This window comes from Ovis aries, chromosome 14 (genome assembly GCF_016772045.2).
Source record: "Ovis aries strain OAR_USU_Benz2616 breed Rambouillet chromosome 14, ARS-UI_Ramb_v3.0, whole genome shotgun sequence".
NCBI classification, from domain to species: domain Eukaryota; kingdom Metazoa; phylum Chordata; class Mammalia; order Artiodactyla; family Bovidae; genus Ovis; species Ovis aries.
In genome coordinates this window covers 57817443-57837622 of record NC_056067.1, presented here as the reverse complement: position 1 = coordinate 57837622, position 20180 = coordinate 57817443, and the positions used below count along the sequence as shown (strand labels likewise).

General features: G+C 42.1%; 1 protein-coding gene across 10 annotated transcripts in view; it reads left to right on the top strand.

The window, feature by feature from the left end:
• Window positions 1–20180, top strand: part of LOC101103089 (zinc finger protein 84) — a 51927-nt gene that overhangs the window by 19190 nt on the left and 12557 nt on the right. For 7 of the 10 annotated variants that reach the window (XM_042231024.2, XM_060398821.1, XM_042231027.2 and 4 more), the window contains one exon: window positions 330–9087. The exons of 1 other annotated variant lie outside the window; for it this stretch is intronic. In XM_042231024.2, the coding sequence (XP_042086958.1) occupies window positions 330–1618 (1289 nt within the window). In that variant the 3' untranslated portion in view covers window positions 1619–9087. Of the gene's footprint in view, window positions 1–329; window positions 19616–20180 lie in introns of those variants that run through there. 2 more of the 10 variants (XM_060398825.1, XM_042231028.2) reach the window with 1 other exon arrangement.

Below are 20180 nucleotides of genomic sequence, written 5' to 3'. Positions count from 1 at the left end.
CACACACACAAGTACATATTGCTTTCCTGAACTCTTGACCCCTAATAATGACCCTTTATAAATACGTAATTGTGTATTTCCTAGAAACAGGTAATTTAAAAAACATAAACAAAATAGTTATCAAAATCAGAATATTACTACTTATACTGAACTATTACCCAATCTAGAGTTTCCTCAAATTTTACTAATTATTTCACTCATTTTTATAATAATAATTAAAAAAACAGCCTTTTTCTGGACCTTTAGTTGCTGTGTTGTTCATTCTGCTATGAGTACTCTGGCTTTCATCTAGCTGTCAGGGTTTGCTAATTATAACTCAACTTCTTTAGGCAAGAAACTATATGGATGCAATCAAAATGCAGTGGATATTTGTCAACCACTCGCAACCATGCCTTGGAGAACTCACGCAGGAAATAATTCCCATGGATGCCGTGATTGTAAGGGAACCTTTCCCAGTGAGTTAAAGCTGGTTACTCATCAGGACACTCACACAGGAGAAAACCAATATGGATGCAGTCGATGTCAGAAAGCCTTCATTACAAAGTCAGCACTTGCCTATCATCAGAAGACCCGACACAGAGAAGGAAAGTCCCACAGATGCAGCAAATGTGGGAAGGCTTTTCCTTGGAAGTCAAAGCTCAGCTTACATCAGAGGACTCACTCAGGAGAAAGACCCTTCAGATGTGGAGTTTGTGATAAAGCCTTCATGGTGAAAGCACATCTCACTGTACATCAGAGAACTCACACGGGAGAGAAGCCATACAAATGCTCCGATTGTGAGAAAGCCTTCTCAAAAAAGGCTCAGCTCCTGATTCATCAGCGAATCCACACAGGAGAGAGACCGTATGGATGCAGTGAGTGTCAGCAAGCCTTCATCCAGAAGTCAGATCTCAGCGATCATAAGAAAAGTCATCACACAGCAGAGAAATCCCACGAATGCAGTGAATGTGGGAAGATTCTGTCCTCTAAGTCAACTCTCATTGTACATCAGAGAACCCATACTGGCGAGAAGCCCTTCAAATGCAGTGCATGTGATAGAGCCTTCACGTCAAAGGCACATCTCGTTATCCACGAGAGAGTTCATACAGGAGAGAGACCATATGAATGCTCAAACTGTGAGAAGGCCTTCTCCACTAAGGCGTATCTCATGATCCATCAGCGAATTCACACAGGAGAGAGACCTTATGGATGCAGTGAATGTCCACAGGCTTTCATCCAGAAGTCAGGTCTCACTAACCATCTAAAAAATTGTCATGCTAAAGTGAAATTGTGTGAATGCCCCGAATGTGGGAAGGTTCTGTCATGTAAGTCAACACTCATTATACATCAGAGAACCCACACAGGTGAAAAACCATTCAAATGCAGTGTATGTGATAAGGCTTTCACAGCCAAGTCCTATCTCACTGTACATCAGAGAATTCATACAGGAGAGAAACCATATGAATGCCCCCATTGTAAGAAAGCGTTTACTACTCTGTCAGCTCTTATCAGTCACCGGAGAACTCACACAGGAGAGAGGCCCTATGGATGCAACGAATGTCAGAAAGCCTTCTTTCGGAAATCAGTGCTTGCTAATCATCAGCGAACTCAGCATAGAGGAAAATACTGTGCACAGTGACTGTGAGAATGTGACAGAGCTCTTCCTATTAACCTTATCTACTCACAGAACTCACACAGGATGGAAATGCCGTAAGTGTTCTCATTATACAGACTGTTCTGGAACTCCTTAATAGGAAAGAAACCTTGTACATGGAATGAAAGTTTTACATCTTCCATCTGAAGACATTCACCTTGTTATACCTTAGGGATCTTGCCAAAAAAAGAAACATTATAAAGTCAGCGAGAATGGCCTTTTCTGGTGGTACAGTGCTATAAAGAATCTGCCTGCCAACGCAGGAAATGCAGGTTTGATCCCTGGATCGGGAGGATCCCCTGGAGTAGTAAAAGGCAACCCACTCCAGTATTCTGGCCTAGTGAATTCTGTGGGCAGAGGAGCCTGGAAGGCTACAGTCCATGGGGTCACATAGAGTCAGACATGACTGAGCATGTAATGTAGTATAAAGGCAACGATTGTCAAAAGACTTTGTTTGAAAGTCACAGGCTATGCATTTAAGAGGCAGCCCATGTGGGTGCAGGGAAAGTGGGAAATTTTTCTTTTTCAAGTCATGTTGGTTATACATTAGGGTATTCATTCAGGAGAGGGACCCTGCAGTTGCAGTGAATACAAGCAAGCTAAGAAAAGTCACATCTCATTGTACATAAAAATGGAAGTTTCAGGAATGTTTTGATAATGACAGTATCCCCTAGAAAAGTCAAAACTCTTTGATCATCTTGTACAGGAGAGAGATCCTATGGATGTGGTGAATGTGGTAGTCTTCCCACATCAACATGATGTAAGATCTTCCGTACATCAACAAACTCAGAGAGGAGGAGAGCCTTACTAATGTAGTAAACGTAGTACCTCCTTAATGTAGATGATCTCCTTGGACTGCAAGGAGATCAAACCAGTCAATCCTAAAGGAAACCAACACGTAATATTCATCAGAAGGACTTATACTGAAGCCGAAGCTCCAATTCTTTGGCCAACTGATTCAAAGAATGACTCATAAGAAAAGACCCTGATGCTGGGACAGATTGAGGGCAGGAGGACAAGGGGGTGACAGTGGATGAAAAGGTTGGATGGCATCACTGACTCAATGGACATGAGTTTGAGCAAGCTCTGGGAGATAGTGGAAGACAGGGAAGCCTGGCATGCTGCAGTCCATGGGGTCACAAAGAGTCAAACACGACTTAACAAGTGAACAATGACCCAGGAATTCCACTCTTGGATATATACCCAACAAAGTTGAAAACAGATAATTAAATACTTACATAAGAATATTCATAGCAGCACACTGTTCACAAAAACCAGAGGGTGGGAACAACCCAGATGCCCATCAGTGGCTAAATGGATAAACAAAATACATGTATATATGTAATAGAGTATTAATCACTCATATAAGTGAACTATCAATACATATTATAAAATGAATAAGCCTTAGAAATAGTCAAGTGAACTATCGATACATATTATAAAATGAATAAGCCTTAGAAACAGTACACTGAGTGAAAGAAACCAGACCCAAAATACCACGCGTTGGGACTTTCCTGGTGGTCCGCTAGTTAAGACTGCACTTCCAATGCAGGAAGCATGAGTTTGGTCCCTGGATGGGGAGCTAAGATCCCACATGCCACCCAACTGGGAAAAAAAAAAAAAAAAAGATCACATATTTCTATAAAATGTGCAGAATGCATAAATCTGTAGAGACATAAGAGCTTCCCTGGTGGCTCAGCAGTAAAGAATCACTTGCCAATTCAGAGAAGATCCCCTGAAATGGCAACCCACTCCAGTATTCTTACCTGGAAAATCCCATGGACAGATGAGCCTGGCGGCCTACAGTCCATGGTGTCTCAAAAGAGACACGACTGAGTGACTAAACAACAACATAGAGGCATAAAGGAAATTGGTGGTTACCAGGACCTGGGGGGAATGGGGAATAGAGACTGAGTGATTAATGGCTGCAGAGTTTTCTGTTAGAATGATGAAAATGCTTTGGAATTAGATAGAGGTGGTGATTGCATAACATTCTCAGTGTAGTAAATGCTCAGTGAATAGTTTGAAATGGCTAACTATATTTTGTGAATTTTTACATCAATAAAAAAATGTTTGAGAAAAATAACATTGCAAGAACCTGGAAAATCCCATGGACAGATGAGCCTGGCAGCCTACAGTCCTGCTCTTGGGCATCTGGGTTGTTTCCACCCTCTGGTTTTTATTTGCACTCAAAATGCAAATAAAAATCATTTGTTGTTGTCCAGTAGGTAAGTCATGTCTGACTCTTTGCAGCCCTATGGTCACACCAGGGTTCCCTGTCCTTCACTATCTCCCAGAGTTTGCTCAAATTCATGTCCATTGAGTCAGTGATGATACTTACAGAAAAAAAAAACCAAAAACCCTGCACAGCAAAACCAGTGTAAATATACAACCTTTGACTTAATAGATATTAGCTACCAAAACTTTATAGCTAACATCATATTTAATGATGAAATTTTGAAGATATTCTCTAGTTATTCACCAGTGAGGGACACAAATCTGCTGTCTCTATTCCTGCTAAACACTGCTGGAGGTCTTAACCACCATAGCATGACAATAACAACTAATGGGTTTAAAAATTGGAAACAAAATTGTCATTATTTGCAGATGATTTGATTGCCTACGTGGAGAGACGAGAACCCATAGACAACCATGTAGAAAAAGAGAGTCCACTGCATAGCACAGGGAACTATAGTCAATATTCTGTGATAAATCATATTGGGAAAGAGTATAAAAAAGAATATGGGTATACTGAGTTATTTTGCTGTACAGCAGAAATTAACATGGTAAATCAACTATTGGGAGAGAAGTGAGGACAGAAAATAAAAGGTAATGTATGAACATGGGTCTAATCATTTTAGTCTAGGGAGCAAGCTAGATATCATCTAAGCTGACATAAAAAAAAAATAGAAGACAAGTACATGTCAATGAAAAATTAGTCAATCTAAGGAAAATTTTATTCGATCTCAATTGAAAATTATAACCCAGGAACAGCCTCTCAGAAAGTTCCAAAACCTGTTCTACCTGTTGGAAGTCAAAACACACATATATATTTTCTGAGACAGATGGCTGTACGTTAAATGGCATACTGTTGACAGTTTACACAACCCAGATCTAAGCATCATTGTGGTCCCTTACAAGGTCAAGAAAGAGTGTTAAGGAGTTGTCTTGATTCTGGGAGGATGTTGCTCTTAATGGTTGAGCCAGTATTTCTCTTGATGGGGGAGTTTTGGTCGATGCCTAATGTAGGTACACAAGGCACAGTGGGCGATGAGGGAAGGCCACTGGACAGGAAAAATTTTTTATGTTTAAATTTTTCTGGGAATTCCCTGGTGGTCCAGTGGTGAGGACTCCATGCTCTCACTGTCAAGGGCTGGAGTTTGATCCCTGCTTGGGGAACTAAAATCCCATAAGGCTCATGGCACAGCCAAAAAATAATATAAAAAAGCTCATATTCTTGTCTTAGCATAAAGTGTGAATTTTATTTCACATACACATAAAATATAAAGAGAAACATGAAGACAAGTGTACAGTTAACCCTGGGCAGTGGAAGGAAAAAAAGAGGAAGTGGAACTAAACGAATGGTATCATTACATAGAATAGGCACTCAACAAGTTAGTGTGGAAGCAGTTTCAAAAGTGACTGGGTCACTTTTGTTGACTTGGCCCCAAGATGGTTCAAAAAGACAGATTTGGGCACGAAAGGTGGAGGGACTAGCAGGAGTAATCAGGGCTCCTGCAAGCGAGAATAAGATCCAGCCAGAGCCTTCCCAGCAATCCAGCACCTCAGACACAGCTTGTGTCCTTAACGGTGACACACTATTAGCCAAACGCAAGTTCATGCGCTTGACACACTGTGAAACCAAACTACCTGAAATGTGAGAGTTTGGAGCAGGGAAGATTGTACTGCGGGGCTATGAAGGAGACAGGTGCTTCGTGCTCAAAAGAGCCCCAGCTCCTGGAAGGGTTTCGGCAAAGCCCTTTTAAAGGCAAGGAGAGGGAGGGGCATGGTTAGTTATCACTGACTTCTTGGTGTGAGTATCCTAGCTTCTTGCAGCTGTTGTCCACATAGGTCAGCTCACTTTGTTCCTGTAAACCTCCAGCAAGACAAAGGTTATTGTCTCTTCTGCAACTTTTTATATGAATTGGCTTTTTTTTTCAACAAGGGGAATAAAATATATAGATCTTTTATTTCTTTTTAAATATTTCATTCTTGCTTCCTATTTTAATGTTGCTAGTGGACAATAGAAAGTGTCTGACATTGAGTCTACACCAAAGGAGTGCCATTGTTCATTTCTGCTTCAGTTCAGTTCATTTCAGTCGCTCAGTCGTGTCTGACTCTTTGCAACCCTATGGACTGCAGCATGCCACGTCCATCACCAACTCCTGGAGTTTGCTCAGACTCATGTCCATTGAATCAGTGATCCCACCCAACCATCTCATCCTCTGTTGTCCCTTCTCCCGCCTTCAATCTTTCCCAGCATCAGGGTCTTTTCCAATGAGTCAGTTCTTCGCATCAGGTGGCCAAAGTATTGGAGTTTCAGCTTCAGCATCAGTCCTTTCAGTGAATATTCAGGACTGATTTCCTTTAGGATAAACTAGTCGGATCTCCTTGCAGTCCAAGGGACTCTCAAGAGAGTGAGATTCAAGTGAGATTAAATTTTAAAAAAAGGTTGGAGCACTTTATGAAGCAATCATTGATTTTTTTTAAACATTTAAAAAATAACATGTATTTATTTTTGACTGCATTAGGTCTTCACTGCTTTGTGCAGGCTTTCTCTAGTTGCAGAGTGGGAACTACTCTCAAGTTTTGCGGTGGCTTCTCGTTGCAGAGCACAGGCTTAATGGTCAGAGTCTTGAGGATGGGCTGTCCTATATATTTCAGGTTTTAGGCAACATTCTTTTGCAAAATGTGCATTATGACTAAGGACAGGCAACAGCACAATGTTTAGGAAGAAACAGATCTAATACGGAGTCAGATTTACTCTTCCCTCTTACGACGCCACAGCTCAGAGTCCAACATGAACATGACAGGTCTCATCTCTGTGACCCTGGTTTGCAGGGGAGGGGACAGAGGGCTGGGGGGTGGGGGTGGGGCACGGGGTCAGGATTTGAGGATCCACTTTGCCTTCCCAGCACAGCGCTGAGTGCCCTGTCTGTCCTGCACTCCCTTGGACACACAGGATCCACTGCAGTGGGGGCAGGAAAATGTTGCCCTCAGCTGCACCTGCTTTTAATTAGTTCTGTCTTAATCCCCAGGAACTGCGGATGCCAACTTGTCTTGGGACTAACACTGACAGCTTCTTTGCAGATGTACCTCGGTCCCTCTGCAGAAGTTGTTGGTGCCTTGCAAGTGCCAGGGTAATTGCAACTGTTTAGTGGGGGAGATGAACTCAGGGGATCTCAAGACACATAGCTACCATGGCTTGCACGGCACATATTTACTGACAGCCACAGTCCTGCTACCCGTTCCAGCAGCAGTGATCTACCCTGGTGAGTGTGTCCTTACAACTCAGACTCCAACAAGGTGAGACAGACAGTGTCCAGGAGGAGAGGGCAGCTGGGGAACTGGGTGAGACAGTGGCTTTTCCCCCTTGTGTCTCAGGACAGCTTTGTCTCAGCTGGACTCCTTTCTGGGCTGAGAGAGTGACGGGGCAAGTGTAACAGCAGAGACCCCAGAGCAGGCAGGGGAGGGCAGTGGGTACTCAGCTGGAAGGGGGATGGGCATTGCCGAGGCTGTGCCCAGCCTAAGAGTAAGGGTTGCTTTTCTTCCTCCTGCTCTTGCCCCTTAAGATTGGAGACGAGATTTTCCATCAACCCAAACCACTCAGCGCTGGACGCAGAGTTGAGACATTTTGATGTCTAGAGTTCAGGGTTCACATGTAGACTCTTGAGCCATGGCCCCTGTTCTCTGCACGCATGTGGGCACTCACACTCACACTGCTCCACTATTGTCTCACAGACCGATTCCACAATCTGGAAGGACCTGGAGAAATGGACAGGCGTGGGACCTAGTGGGGTTGTAATATCATACATATTTTTCTTTGCCACCAAAAGGCACAGCTTCAAAGCAACACTGAGTAAGAGCCCAGTCTTACTCAGGGGGTGGGAGCAGCTTATCTTCAATTCCTGGCTCTGCCTCCTACAATCTCGGGGACCGGGGACCCCGGACAGCAAGTCTCAGCCTCCCAGCCAGTGAGCTGGGATTAGAACAGTATCACTCTGAATAGTGAGCAGGTGGCTGAATGTTTAAGAGAGTGACAGGCAGGTGCACAGCAAGTCTCTGGTAAATGGTGGTCGTGATGGTCTCACCTGTATGATGTTAGAGCCAATATTTTGCAGCTAGACAGACACACACTGCAACAACTCACTAAATTTCACCCCATCTCAGTGATTCTGTGTTGATTTCCCAATTCCATCTGATGGTGTTTCGGAGATTTTGTGGGATGGATCTGAATGACTTGGTGTATTTGTGTGTGTGAGACAGAGACAGAGACGGAAAGACTGCCTAGACCATGCCCACATTTACCAACCTACCAGTGATTTAATCCTAAGATACTTACGAAAAATGAGGCAGTACATCCAAACCTGATGTCTTATTCAGTAAAGAAGGCTGTTGATGTGTTTAGGAGTTTCTTCTTAGCAAAGATTTCCATAGTAGAGAAGAATAACCCCTTTACAACACAGATCAGTACCTTTCTTTCTTTTTTTCTTTTTTTCTTTTTTTGCTTTAGCTTTGTGAAAGGCAGGAGTGGGGTCGGAGAGGGGACTGCTTTTTTTAAAAATGTATTGAAGTATGGTTGACATACAGTGTTAATGTCTGCTGTACTGCAAAGTGATTCAGTTATATGTGTGTATATAACTTTATAAATTATTTTTCATGATGGTTTATCACAGGATATTAAATTTAGTTCTCTGTGCTATACAGTAGCATAAACAACAAGGTAGGACAAAAAAACTGCCTCTGGGAATTCCCTGTCCAGTGGTTAAGATTCAGCACTTTCACTGCCAGGGCCCTGATTCAGTACCTGGTTGGGTGACTAAGACCCTGCAAGCCGAGTGGTGCAGCAAAAAAAAAAAAAAAAAAGCCTTCTTAAAATCAGCTAGTAGGATTTGAATTACCCACTGATTCACTTAATATATTGAGTAAACTTTAGTAGCAAAGGAGAAACCAATCTGGCTTCAAGACTAAAGAATGAATTTATTTTTTAAAAAATCAGAAGTACATACCTTGAGTCACATCAGAGCTAGGCTGCAATTTACTGGAACTGAGTGACCTTGAGAACGTTAAAAAAAAGCCTCTCTGGCTCATTTTCCATCCATGTAAAATAGGATAATATTCATCGGATAATGATCTTTGACACTGAACATTCAATATTAACTTATAAGGGCCTATTCTTGGCCCTATGTGCAAAAGCTCATCAATAAATTGTATCTCCTGGTATATTCTCTGAATGGACTGTGAGCCGCTTATTGGGAAGTGAGTTAAAAATACAGAAATTGGGGCTTTCCTTGTGATTCGGTGGTAAAGAATCTGCCTGCCAATGCTGGAGACACAGGTTTGATCCCTGATCTGGGAAGATCTCACATGCCACAGAGCAACTAAGAAGCCTGTGCATATTAAATTAAAAAAAAAAAATACAGAAGTTGGTGAAAAGAGAAAGTGAAAGTCGCTCAGTTGTGTCCAGCTCTTTAGGACTCCATGGTCTATACAGTCCATGGAATTCTCCAGGCCAGAATACTGGAGTGGGTAGCTGTTCCCTTCTCCAGGGGATCTTCCCAAGCCTGTGATCGATTCCAGGTTTCCTACATTGCAGGTGGATTCTTTACCAGCTGAGCTACCAGGGAGGGTACAGAAATTGGTAGCTCTGTTAATTACTTCTGTCTTCTTAATCACTTCCAATTCTTTTACCTCTCAAAGAATTCCCCTTTGGGTGAGTAGGCCTCTTCTAAGGCCATTCTGGGAGGGATTGGAGGCAGAAGGAGGAGGGGACGACCGAGGATGAGATGGCTGGATGGCATCACGGACTCGATGGACGTGAGTCTGAGTGAACTCCAGGAGTTGGTGATGGACAGGGAGGCCTGGCATGCTGCGATTCATGGGGTCGCAAAGAGTCGGACACGACTGAGCGACTGAACTGAACTGAACTGAAGGCCATTCTTCCTTTTTTTTTTTTTAACAACTGTCTTCATGTTGGTCTCCTTGAAGATTCAGGGTTTATTTCCAGTGCTCTTATAGCTGGCAGCTTTCTCAAATGTCACAGTCCCTGACTCCAAAGAGCAAGTCTAACCATGCCTGACTCACCAGTGCTTGACCTGATCTTCAGAATTCCATTTTCGTTTTCATATTTATTTCTGCCCGATGCTTGCCCCTGTGGCACTTGGAACACTCAAGACTTTTTTTTCCCCTTGTCCTTGCTGTCAGTTTAATTTTTTTTTCCATAAAGAGAAACCCCTGAAGCACCAAGCATCCAGCGGAAAAGGCAAAATCAAGAGACATCTTGAGTCCTATTGCAGAAACTTACCATCTGTAGTAAAGTGGGTAAAGACAGGATCCCTAGAACCTGCAGTTCTACAAGTGTGCTGGACTGCAGCATGCTATGGTGGACTGTTTGCTGTCTGGCCCCTTGCAAGCACATTCAGGGGGTCAGCCAGAGTCTTGGATAGACGTGCTGGTTTAAATTTATGGTCACACGTTTCTGGCTCTCTTTTTTTCTTCCTTTTTTTTTAAGATTTTTTTTTTTTTTTTTTTTTTTTACTTTGCACCCTCTGTGGTTATCCTGTCGTTTGGTTCTTTAGACCAGTAGGATTATGGGGAATCTATTTGGGCTTAAGGCATGATACTAGCTACAGCCTGCCCTCAGGAAGAGTCATTTAAAAAAAGAAAGAAAAGGAAACTCATGCTTCTTCCAAGTGTCATCCCAGCAGGATTTGCCTGCCGTTGTTCACTCTTTAGTGAACTACTTCTGTTGTTTTTTAGTCACTCAGTTGTGTCCAACTCTTCTGCGATCCCATGGACTGTAGTCTGCCAGGCTCATCTGTCCGTGGGATTTCCCAGGCGAGAATACTGGAGTGGGTTGCCATTTCCTTTTCCAGGGGATCTTCCCAACCCAGGGATCTAACCCACATCTCCTGCATTGGCAGATGGTTCTGCGCCACCAGGGAAGCTGAACTAGCTCTATAGATAACTCATTTAAAAATATAAATAATATAACAAAGAAATAAATGTATGTATATATGTATCTTTTGTCCGGGGTCTATGATTGTTATTTGTAGAATTTGCCCAGCTGTTAACAGAAGCAGAAACTGTTCTTTGTCTTTTATTTTACTTACAGTGTTTCATGAAAACTTTCTTTTTAACCTTTATATAGTTGATTTTATCAATATTTTATTGTCTTTTGATATTCAGTCGTAGTTAGAAAGCCTTTCCCTATGTCTGGGTCATAGAGGAATTCACCTATAGTCTTTTATACACAATATATCGAGGGCTCCATTTTAAAAGATTTTGATCTTCCATCTGTTCTGCTGCTCAGTTTGTCCATCTTTATGTGAGTACGGGCTTCCCAGGTAGCACAGCGGTAAGGAGCCCACCTGCAATATAAGATATATATACTATATATATTATATAATTATATATATTATACGTACATTATATGAAAGAAAAGTGAAAGTCAGTCAGTCATGTCCGACTCTTTGTGACCCCATGGAATATACAGTCCATGGAATTCTCCAGGCCAGAATATTGGAGTGGGTAGCTGTTCCCTTCTCCAGGGGGTCTTCCTAACCCAGGGATTGAACCCAGGTCTCCCGCATTGCAGGTGGTTCTTTACCAGCTGAGCCACCAGGGAAGCCTGTATATTATATATATATGTTATATTGTATTTTTTTTTTAATGAATATACAGTTAGTTCAGCTTCCCTAGTGGCTCAGTGGTGAAGAACTACCACCAGTGCAGGAGATGTGGGTTAGATTCCTAGGTCGGAAAGATCCCCTGGAGAAGGAAATGGCAACCCATCCCGTATTCTTGTCTGGGAAATCCCATGAACAGAGGAGACTGGTGGGCTATGGTCCTTGGAGTTCCAAAGACTTGGACATGACTGAGCACACACACACAAACATGCGAGTACAACCCTTTTAATTACAGAGATTTTGAATTATGTTTTAACAACTGCTAGAACTACTCCATAGCCCATCACACTTCTTTTATGCTCTTCCTACCTAATCTTGCATGTTACTTTCCATGTAATTTAAAAAACCAACTCATTTGGTTCCAGAAAAAAAGCTTGTTGTTATTTTTACTAGGTCCATTAAATTTTACAATTATCTTAGAGAGAACTGATGTCTTTAGAATGTTTAGAAAGCATGGAATGTCTTTTCACTTGACTTTGATAGTTTCTTTGATATTATATTGACTTTGATATTACTTTGATATTTTCTTTGATATTATATTGACTTTGATATTACTTTGGTATTTTCTTTGATATTATATTGACTTTGATATTACTTTGATATTTTCTGTTTTTGTTAAGTTTATCCCTAAAAAATTATAAATCTTCATTGGTTTTGTAAATAAAATTTCTCTTCCATTACATAATCTAACTGATTGTTATATGTGTATATGACTCATATATTAATTTTAAAGCTTTCTACCTTCCAAATTTTATTATTTATCTGTTTATTCATGGGGCTTGGGGGAATCTTAGTTCCCTGACCAGGGATTGAATCCAGGCCCTCCACAATGGGCAGTGAGAGGGCAGAGACCTAACCACTGGACTGCCAGGGAATTCCCATAAATTATTTTATTAGTTGAATTAGTTTCAACATAGATTCTCTAGGGTTTTCATGCTATACCATCATATCATATGCAAAAATAATTTTGCTTCTTTTAAAATGCTCATGCTTATTTGTTTTCTGTTGTGTGATTATATTGACTTGCACTTAGAGGACAATATGAATTACTAATTGAAACACCATTCCTCCTTGCTTTGTTCTGGCGATATTTCCCCTTCAGTAAAGTGCTAATATATAAATTCATAATCATGCCAAGGAGGTATCCATAAACTCCTATATCCTAGAGTGGTTTAAAAAAAAAAAATGATGTGGTTGATTTTTGTCAAAGGCTTTTTTAACATCAATGAAGATAGTCATATGAATTTTCTCCTTAGATATATCAAGTGGATTTTATAATATCAAGATATATATATATGGTGAATTTCGGTAATAAAATTCCTTGCATTCCTTGTCTCCCATGGCCACGCTATATTGTTTTCTTAGTGCCAGGTTTTCAGTATGATTTTTCCCCCCTTTGGCCCATGTTTTATGAGAGAGAATGTCTTAAATTTCTAAACATAAGTGGCACATTTAGTCCTATACTTATTATTACTGATTGCTAACACACACGCATGCACACTTTTTGTGTGAACGGGTGTGAAAGAATGCACACCTAAAATATACGATTATCTCAGGGGAGAGAGGAATAAGACTAGAAATGAGAGACAGAGGACACAGATGAACTTTTTCCTCTCTATATCTTTGTAATTATTTTATGCCTTAATAGGAGATGCACAGGAACAGGAACGTCGCTCAGTCGTGTCTGACTCTTTGCGGCCCCATGGACTGTAGCCTACCAGGCTCCTCTGTCCATGGGATTTTCCAGGCAGTAGTACTGGAGTGGATTGCCATTTCCTTCTCCAGCAGATCTTCCTGACCCAGGGATCGAACCCGGGTCTCCTGCATTGTAGACAGACGCTTTAACCTCTCCCACCTTATTTAAGGTTGCAGGGAAGAATGCATACCAGTGAACTATTAGGTAGCACAGTGGGATGGCATCTGTTACTGCCCTTAAGCCTCATATAATTTGATCATGTATTTCCCATCATTTATCCATTGTACTTTTCCCCCCTCTCTGTAACTGCAGGGACATTGTGATGGTTCTAATAAGAAGGATCAGACAGAGTATTGTTGAGAGCTTCCCTGACTGCTCCGTGCTGTTGCTGCCTCAGCATCTGTCTGGGGAGCTGGCAGCTTGCAGGTCCTTGAACTCACAGCAGCCATCCTGTGAGCACCTCCACTAGATGACCCCCTTCCTTGAGATCAGTCTTGCTGAACCCCAGGGTCTATTGCACAGGCCCCCCCTTCAATGACACCCTCAGATTTCACCAGATTCTTGCTCCTCTGGTTTGAATGGACCCATCCATGTTCAGCCTGGGGAGCCCACAACACTTCACCCAGGGTCCCTTAGAAAGGCCTAAACCCCAAGTACTGGAGCTTTCTCTGCCTGGTTCTAGCCTGACCTCCCTCAGAAATTCCCACCCTAAACTCTCCCCTCCTGAGATGTCTCAGCTGTGCTGAGTGAGAAGGCTATAGCTCAGGGCTCCTGAGTGTGGGTCTTGGGGAAGAAGCATCAGAACAGAGAACTTGCTAAAGATGTATTTAATGACCCCACCTCAGACCTGCAGATTCATAACTTCTTAGAGTGGGGACCTGACCTAGAGGGGTTCATATTCACTGAAATGGTTCAGAAAGAATCTGAACCATTGGCCAAGTGATTTCCATCTGTTTCCCATCAGGGTCATGTGACCAGTGTTAGGCAAGGACCTCCCTGGTGCCTTCCCCACAGAGTTCTCTCTTGATTGTGTGGGGGCATCAGTGGGAGAGCAGTTTTACTAAATTAATTAAAATGTCTATATGTTATCACAGATTCTTTAAGTGCTGGAATCCCTGACACACACATCCACAATACTATTTATATCCTTTATTCATTTTTGTGTGATTTTATTTTATCTTATTGTATTTTGTATAGGTGTCACCCACATTAGGCTCCCTGCCCTTTGGAACAATGATCCAGGTCAGCTAATTTTTGTAAATCTGTGCACTGACAACCTGTCCTGGCATATAGTCTAAGAAGAGTATTTTAAATGAAATATAAGAGTTTATACCTTGGAGCTTATGACCTCAACACAGACACAGAAGGATTTAGGTAATGGACTAAATAATGAACCAGTTTGCATGGCTGTGTGAGCATAAGCAGACATACGCCAAGATGGCTACTCTGAGTGGTGATTTTGAGCTCATTCCTGTGGACTCCCCTCCCCAGAACTGTGAATCTCTATCCTCAGAAAGGGAGTTCCTAAGGGCCCAAGACTCCCTATCAGAACTGGGAATAGTGGAGCAAATCTGTGATTAGTGCTATCACTCTTGAGTTCTAACTTCATGACCCTCAGGTTCTTTTCTGAGCTCCTTCCTCCCATGATCTCATGAGAATGATTTTTGGTGACTCGATCCTAAGGCTACTCTTCCTGGTCCAAACGGGGCTTGGGGTCCTGGGAAACACCTTTCTGCTCTCAACTTACGCTTCTACATCCTGCACTGGCTGTGCCCTGAAGCCCGTACACTTGATTATCACCGACATGGCAGTGGCCAACTTTTTGGTTCTTCTCTTCAAGGGGATCCCCCAGATGACTTTTATCTGGGGAATGACACACATCCTGGGCAACACGGGGTGTAAACTTGTCTAGTACATCCATAGACTAGCCTGAGGTCTTTCTCTCTGCACCACTTGCCTCTTGAGCAGTTTTCAGGCAATCACCATCAGCCCCAGAATTGGTGGATGGATGAGGCTCAAGGACAGAGCTTGGAAGCACATCCTTTCTTCCTGCTTCCTTTGTTGGATCTCCAACAAAGGTGATAAATGTCTTTGTCCCTATAAATTTAGAGGCTCATCGGCATACTCACAATTCAACCAAGCTACAGGATTATGGGCTGTGTTCTTCGAAAAATCCTGAAATGTCTAGTGCTGCAAAATACACCATTACCATGACTTTCCCAGATGCTGTGTTCATGGGGCTCATGATTGGAGCCAGTGTTTACATGGTCCTCCTCCTGCATAGACACCACCAGCGAGTGAAGCATATTCACACCCTCAGAAACTGCCACAGCTTCTCTCCTGAGGCAAAAGCTGCTCACACCGTCCTGCTTCTAGCAAGCACCTTCATTTTGTTTTACTTGACCAATTCTCTCCTTACAATCTATAATGTTTTTTCCAAGTCTCACCTCTGGGTGCAGCACACTACCACCTTTCTAGCTGCATGTTATCCCTCCCTGAGCCCCCTGATATTGCTGCTTCGAGATCTCCAGGCACCAAGATTCTGCTCTTAAATGGTGAAAAGAAAAAATCCCAAATGACTCATGGCCCATTCACAACAGTTTCTCTTTTCTTCAAATAATCTGGTTATTCACTTATTCAAAGCAAAGATATATGGATATCTAGCACGTGACACATACACTCAAGATACTGGAATGTATCTTGATGACGATGGAAAGATTTAGAAGACACTGACTTAACAATATAGAAGCTTTCAGCTTCACTAAGAAGGCAGACAAATAATCAAATGAATATAATTCTGTGTAGGTGTTAGTATAATCTTGATGCTTTGTGATTATTTTTTCTTTGAAACAGTTGATGAAAGGCAAGTTGGATAGACATAATTTGGGGACACATCAAAATTTTGAATGGTTTACTAGGGCAATTATTCAATTGTATTCAGGGTCTTCCCCTCCAGTTAAGACTCTGCCTCCCAATGCAAGGAGCATGGATGGGTTCCATCTCTAGTTGGGAAACTTAAGTTGGGGGACTAAAGATTCCACATAATGCACAGTGTGGCCAAAAATAGTAATAATAAAATGTCTAGCTTCAATAGAAAGTTGTGATACACAAAGCACAGGAAAGTATTACTTTTTACCTTTACACAGGAAAAAAGTAATCCATAGACATTGTCACTGAGCAGTCTCATATATTAGATTTACTACACAAAGACATTAAATCAGCAATTATAAATATAGTCAAGGAACTAAAAGAAACCATCTCTGAAAAACTGAAGGAAAGTATGACAATGATGTTTCATGAAATGCAGGATATCAACAAAGAGATCATGAAAATACTGGAGGGGCTTCACAGCAGATTTCAGTTGTAGCAGACAGAATAGGTAAACATGAAGACCAGTCAATAAAGATTATCCAGCGTGAGAAACAGGGAAAACTCAAAGAGAAAAAAGTGAAAAAGTAAACAGAGCCTCAGAAATCCATGGTACACTCTCAAGCATACCGACATATGCATAATGGAAGTCCTAGAAGCAGAGGAGAGACAATAGTGGGCATAAAGGACATCTGAAGAAATAATGACAAAGGGAAGTCCCAGTGGTTAGAACTCTGCACTTTCACTGCTGTGGGCCTGGGTTCAGTCTTTAGTTGAAGAGCTAAGATCGTGCAAGCCACCCAGTGTGGCAAAGAAAAAAAAAACTTCAAAATTTGATGAAAACAATCTCTGTATACAATTAGGTCAGCAAACTCCAAATAGCATTAAATTATTGTCTTCCTCAAAGGTTTTAATTTCAGGATACTAAACAGGAAACTGGTTCTTTCCAGAGATGGGTACAAAATGGGTTCTTATTGGATGAATGCTGAGAACATTTCTACAGTGATCTGGGATATAATAAATAGAAACTCTACTTTCTTCTCCAACTTCCTGCCGCACAAAAAGTATATCACTTCCAAATCAGTTACATATCATCCAAAACCAGTCACCAGTAGCTTCTCACAAGTTTCTTATTATAAAAATGTTCTTACATATATAGAAACTCAGTACCATGGACATCCTTATACTATCACATAAATTCAATAAATGTTAAATTTTGCCATTTTGTTTTGGGTATATCTTCTAGCTATCATGTATCTATCCATCTCCCTCTGTCTTCTATCCAATTTACTTTTGGCTGAACTATTTTGAAAGTAAATTGCAGACATCATGGTCCTTCACCCCCAGATACCTCAGTTAGAATCTCCTAATAATAAAAAATATTCTCCTACAAGCCACAAGGTCTTCATGATGCCAGTCTTTTGGGAGTGTGGTATTGGGGGAGAAAGAGGACCAGATACTGAAGAACATCTGCAAACTGAAAAAGAGAAGCCTAGTTTCAATAAGAGTTTTAGCCAAGAAAGCCATAATGATCCTTCTTGAATCCAAAAAGGCGAAAAAAACAAATATACCATGTAAGGCAACAACAGAGCCTTCATTAGATTTGAAAATCATCCAACCAGGTTCAGAATCAGGCCCCCCAATATGTAAACTTCCACATGGTTATCAGATCTTGGGACCGGACAACCACAGTCCTTTAAGTTGGTCAAATTGAAGACTGAAGTTCTCTAATGCCTGTAGAAAAGACTAAAACAATTGAGTTCATCACTGAAGACCCAGCAGGCGAAAGAGAAGGAGGAAAAGTGGTAGATCTTAGGATACTACTCCCTCTCTTTTTTAAGATTTTTCGTTTGTAATATTTATTTATTTGGCTGCTGAAATGCTAGATGGAAGTGCCCAAGATGAAAAACGTCAAAGATAAAGAATCGCTTGGATTGGCACTTTGCCGCCTGGTCAGCCCCAGTGTCCAACTCAGCTCTCAGTAGGTCACGTGATCCCCAACGGCAACGCACTGGCCAAAATGGCAGCTCCCATCATAACGTAAGGGCGTTGACGGGGCCATACTGCCCGGCGCTAGTTCCCTCCAGGCGTCAGAAACCATCGCTCACTTCCAAAGTGGCCTGGAATGTGAGTGACAGCAGGGACCTGCCACTCGCTTCGGCGGAACCGGAACTGTCGGAAGCTTGGCTTCCCCGAGCTTAAGGTCGCGGAATTGGTCTTTGACGTTACTTGAGATTTCTGCGAGCGGCTTTTAGAATCCCTCGTAGGGGAAATTCTGCGGCTTGAGATGTGGTGTGTGGTGGGGACTTGTGGATGATTATTGTTTAAGGCGTCCCCGGAGTTTGAAGGGCGTTTTGGGTGGTTTGGGCCGGCATCAGTCTTGGGAAGTGGGGTTGAGGAAGACACCAGAGACCGTTGCTGTTGACAGTGACAGGTCGGCGCCGGCTCGCACCTCCTAGTCCCTAAGCCCGCAGCCCCCAGGCAGTGGAGAGAGGCAATGGAAGAGTCAGTGATCAAGGGGCCCGTCTGGCCCGTCAGGATAAGGCTTGGGGGTCATTCATTGGAATACCCGTTGTTGGGGCTTGAGCTTCAGAGGGCCTAGTGGTCCGGATGAAAAGAGGTGTCTGGGGAACCGTGAATGGGTAGGACAGTCAAGTGCAGGGTGGGGAGCTGTGTGGGCCTAGGAAAGGCTGAGAGGGGTTGGAGCGTAGCGACCTCAGGTGGACAGATATTTGGGTATATACTGAGCACTGAGGTACTTTATTTCCCAACATTTTAGACTGAAGAATTTCAAGCATACAGAAAAATTGAAACAATAGCAAAATGTTCTCCACTATAGCTGCCACTTAGATCCACGAATTGTTAAAATCAACAAAGGTCCGTCTAGTCAAGGCTATGGTTTTTCCAGTAGTCATGTATGGATGTGAGAGTTGGACTATAAGGAAAGCTGAGTGCTGAAGAATTGATGCTTTTGAACTGTGTTGTTGGAGAAGACTGTTGAGGGTCCCTTGGACTGCAAGGAGATCCAACCAGTCCATTCTAAAGGAAATCAGTCCTCAATATTCATTGGAAGGACTGATGTTGAAGCAGAAACTCCAATACTTTGGCCACCTGATGCAAAGAGCTGACTCATTTGAAGAGACCCTGATGGTTGAAGACAGGAGGAAAGGGGGACGACAGAGGATGAGATGGTTGGATGGCATCACCAACTCGATGGACATAAGTTTGAGTAGACTCCAGGAGTTGGTGATGGACAGGGAGGGCTGGCGTGCTGCAGTCCATGGGGTCACAGAGAGTCAGACTCAACTGAGCAACTGAACTGAACTGCCATAAATATATGAGTTTAATGTGTGTGTGAGTCAGCCAGTATACACATGTGTTTGTAAGCACTTGAAATCAAATGAATCCTAGCTTTTTATGTCAGTTTTTCCACTGGTTTGTGTGACTTTAGATAAAGTATTAAGTTCTATAAGTCTGTTTTCCCATTCGAATAAATCAATTTCGACCTCACCAGTCCTCCTGAAGGCTCTGTCTTCCTGACCTCCTGCCTGCATGCTCACTTAGTCATGTCATGAAGCCAGGCAAAGCCACGAAGACCCAGAAAAGTCAATAAATAAATAAGTTATTTTTTTAAAAAGCTAGTGCAGTTGACCCTTGAACAGTGCAGGGTTTAGAGGTGCTGATCCCCTATGCATTTGGGAATCCATATATAACTTGATTCCCTCAGAACTTAACTACTAATAGATTTCTGTTGACCAAAAGCCTTACCAATAACATAAATAGTTGACGAGCCACATATTTTTTATGTTTTATATACTAGAGGAAAGAAAATGTTATTAAGAAAGTCATAAGGGGAAATTCCCTGGCAGTCCAGTGGTTAGGACTCTTACACTCTTACTGTTGAGAGCCTGAGTGCAATCCCTGTAACATCCCGCAAGCCAGGAAGTGTGGTCAAAACAAACCAAACAAAAAACACCTGTGATGATAGGCTGATATGCAGTTTCTCCAACAATGAAAGAGAAGCAAAGTTATAAATCAGAAAACTAACACATTAATTTTATACTAAATACCACTC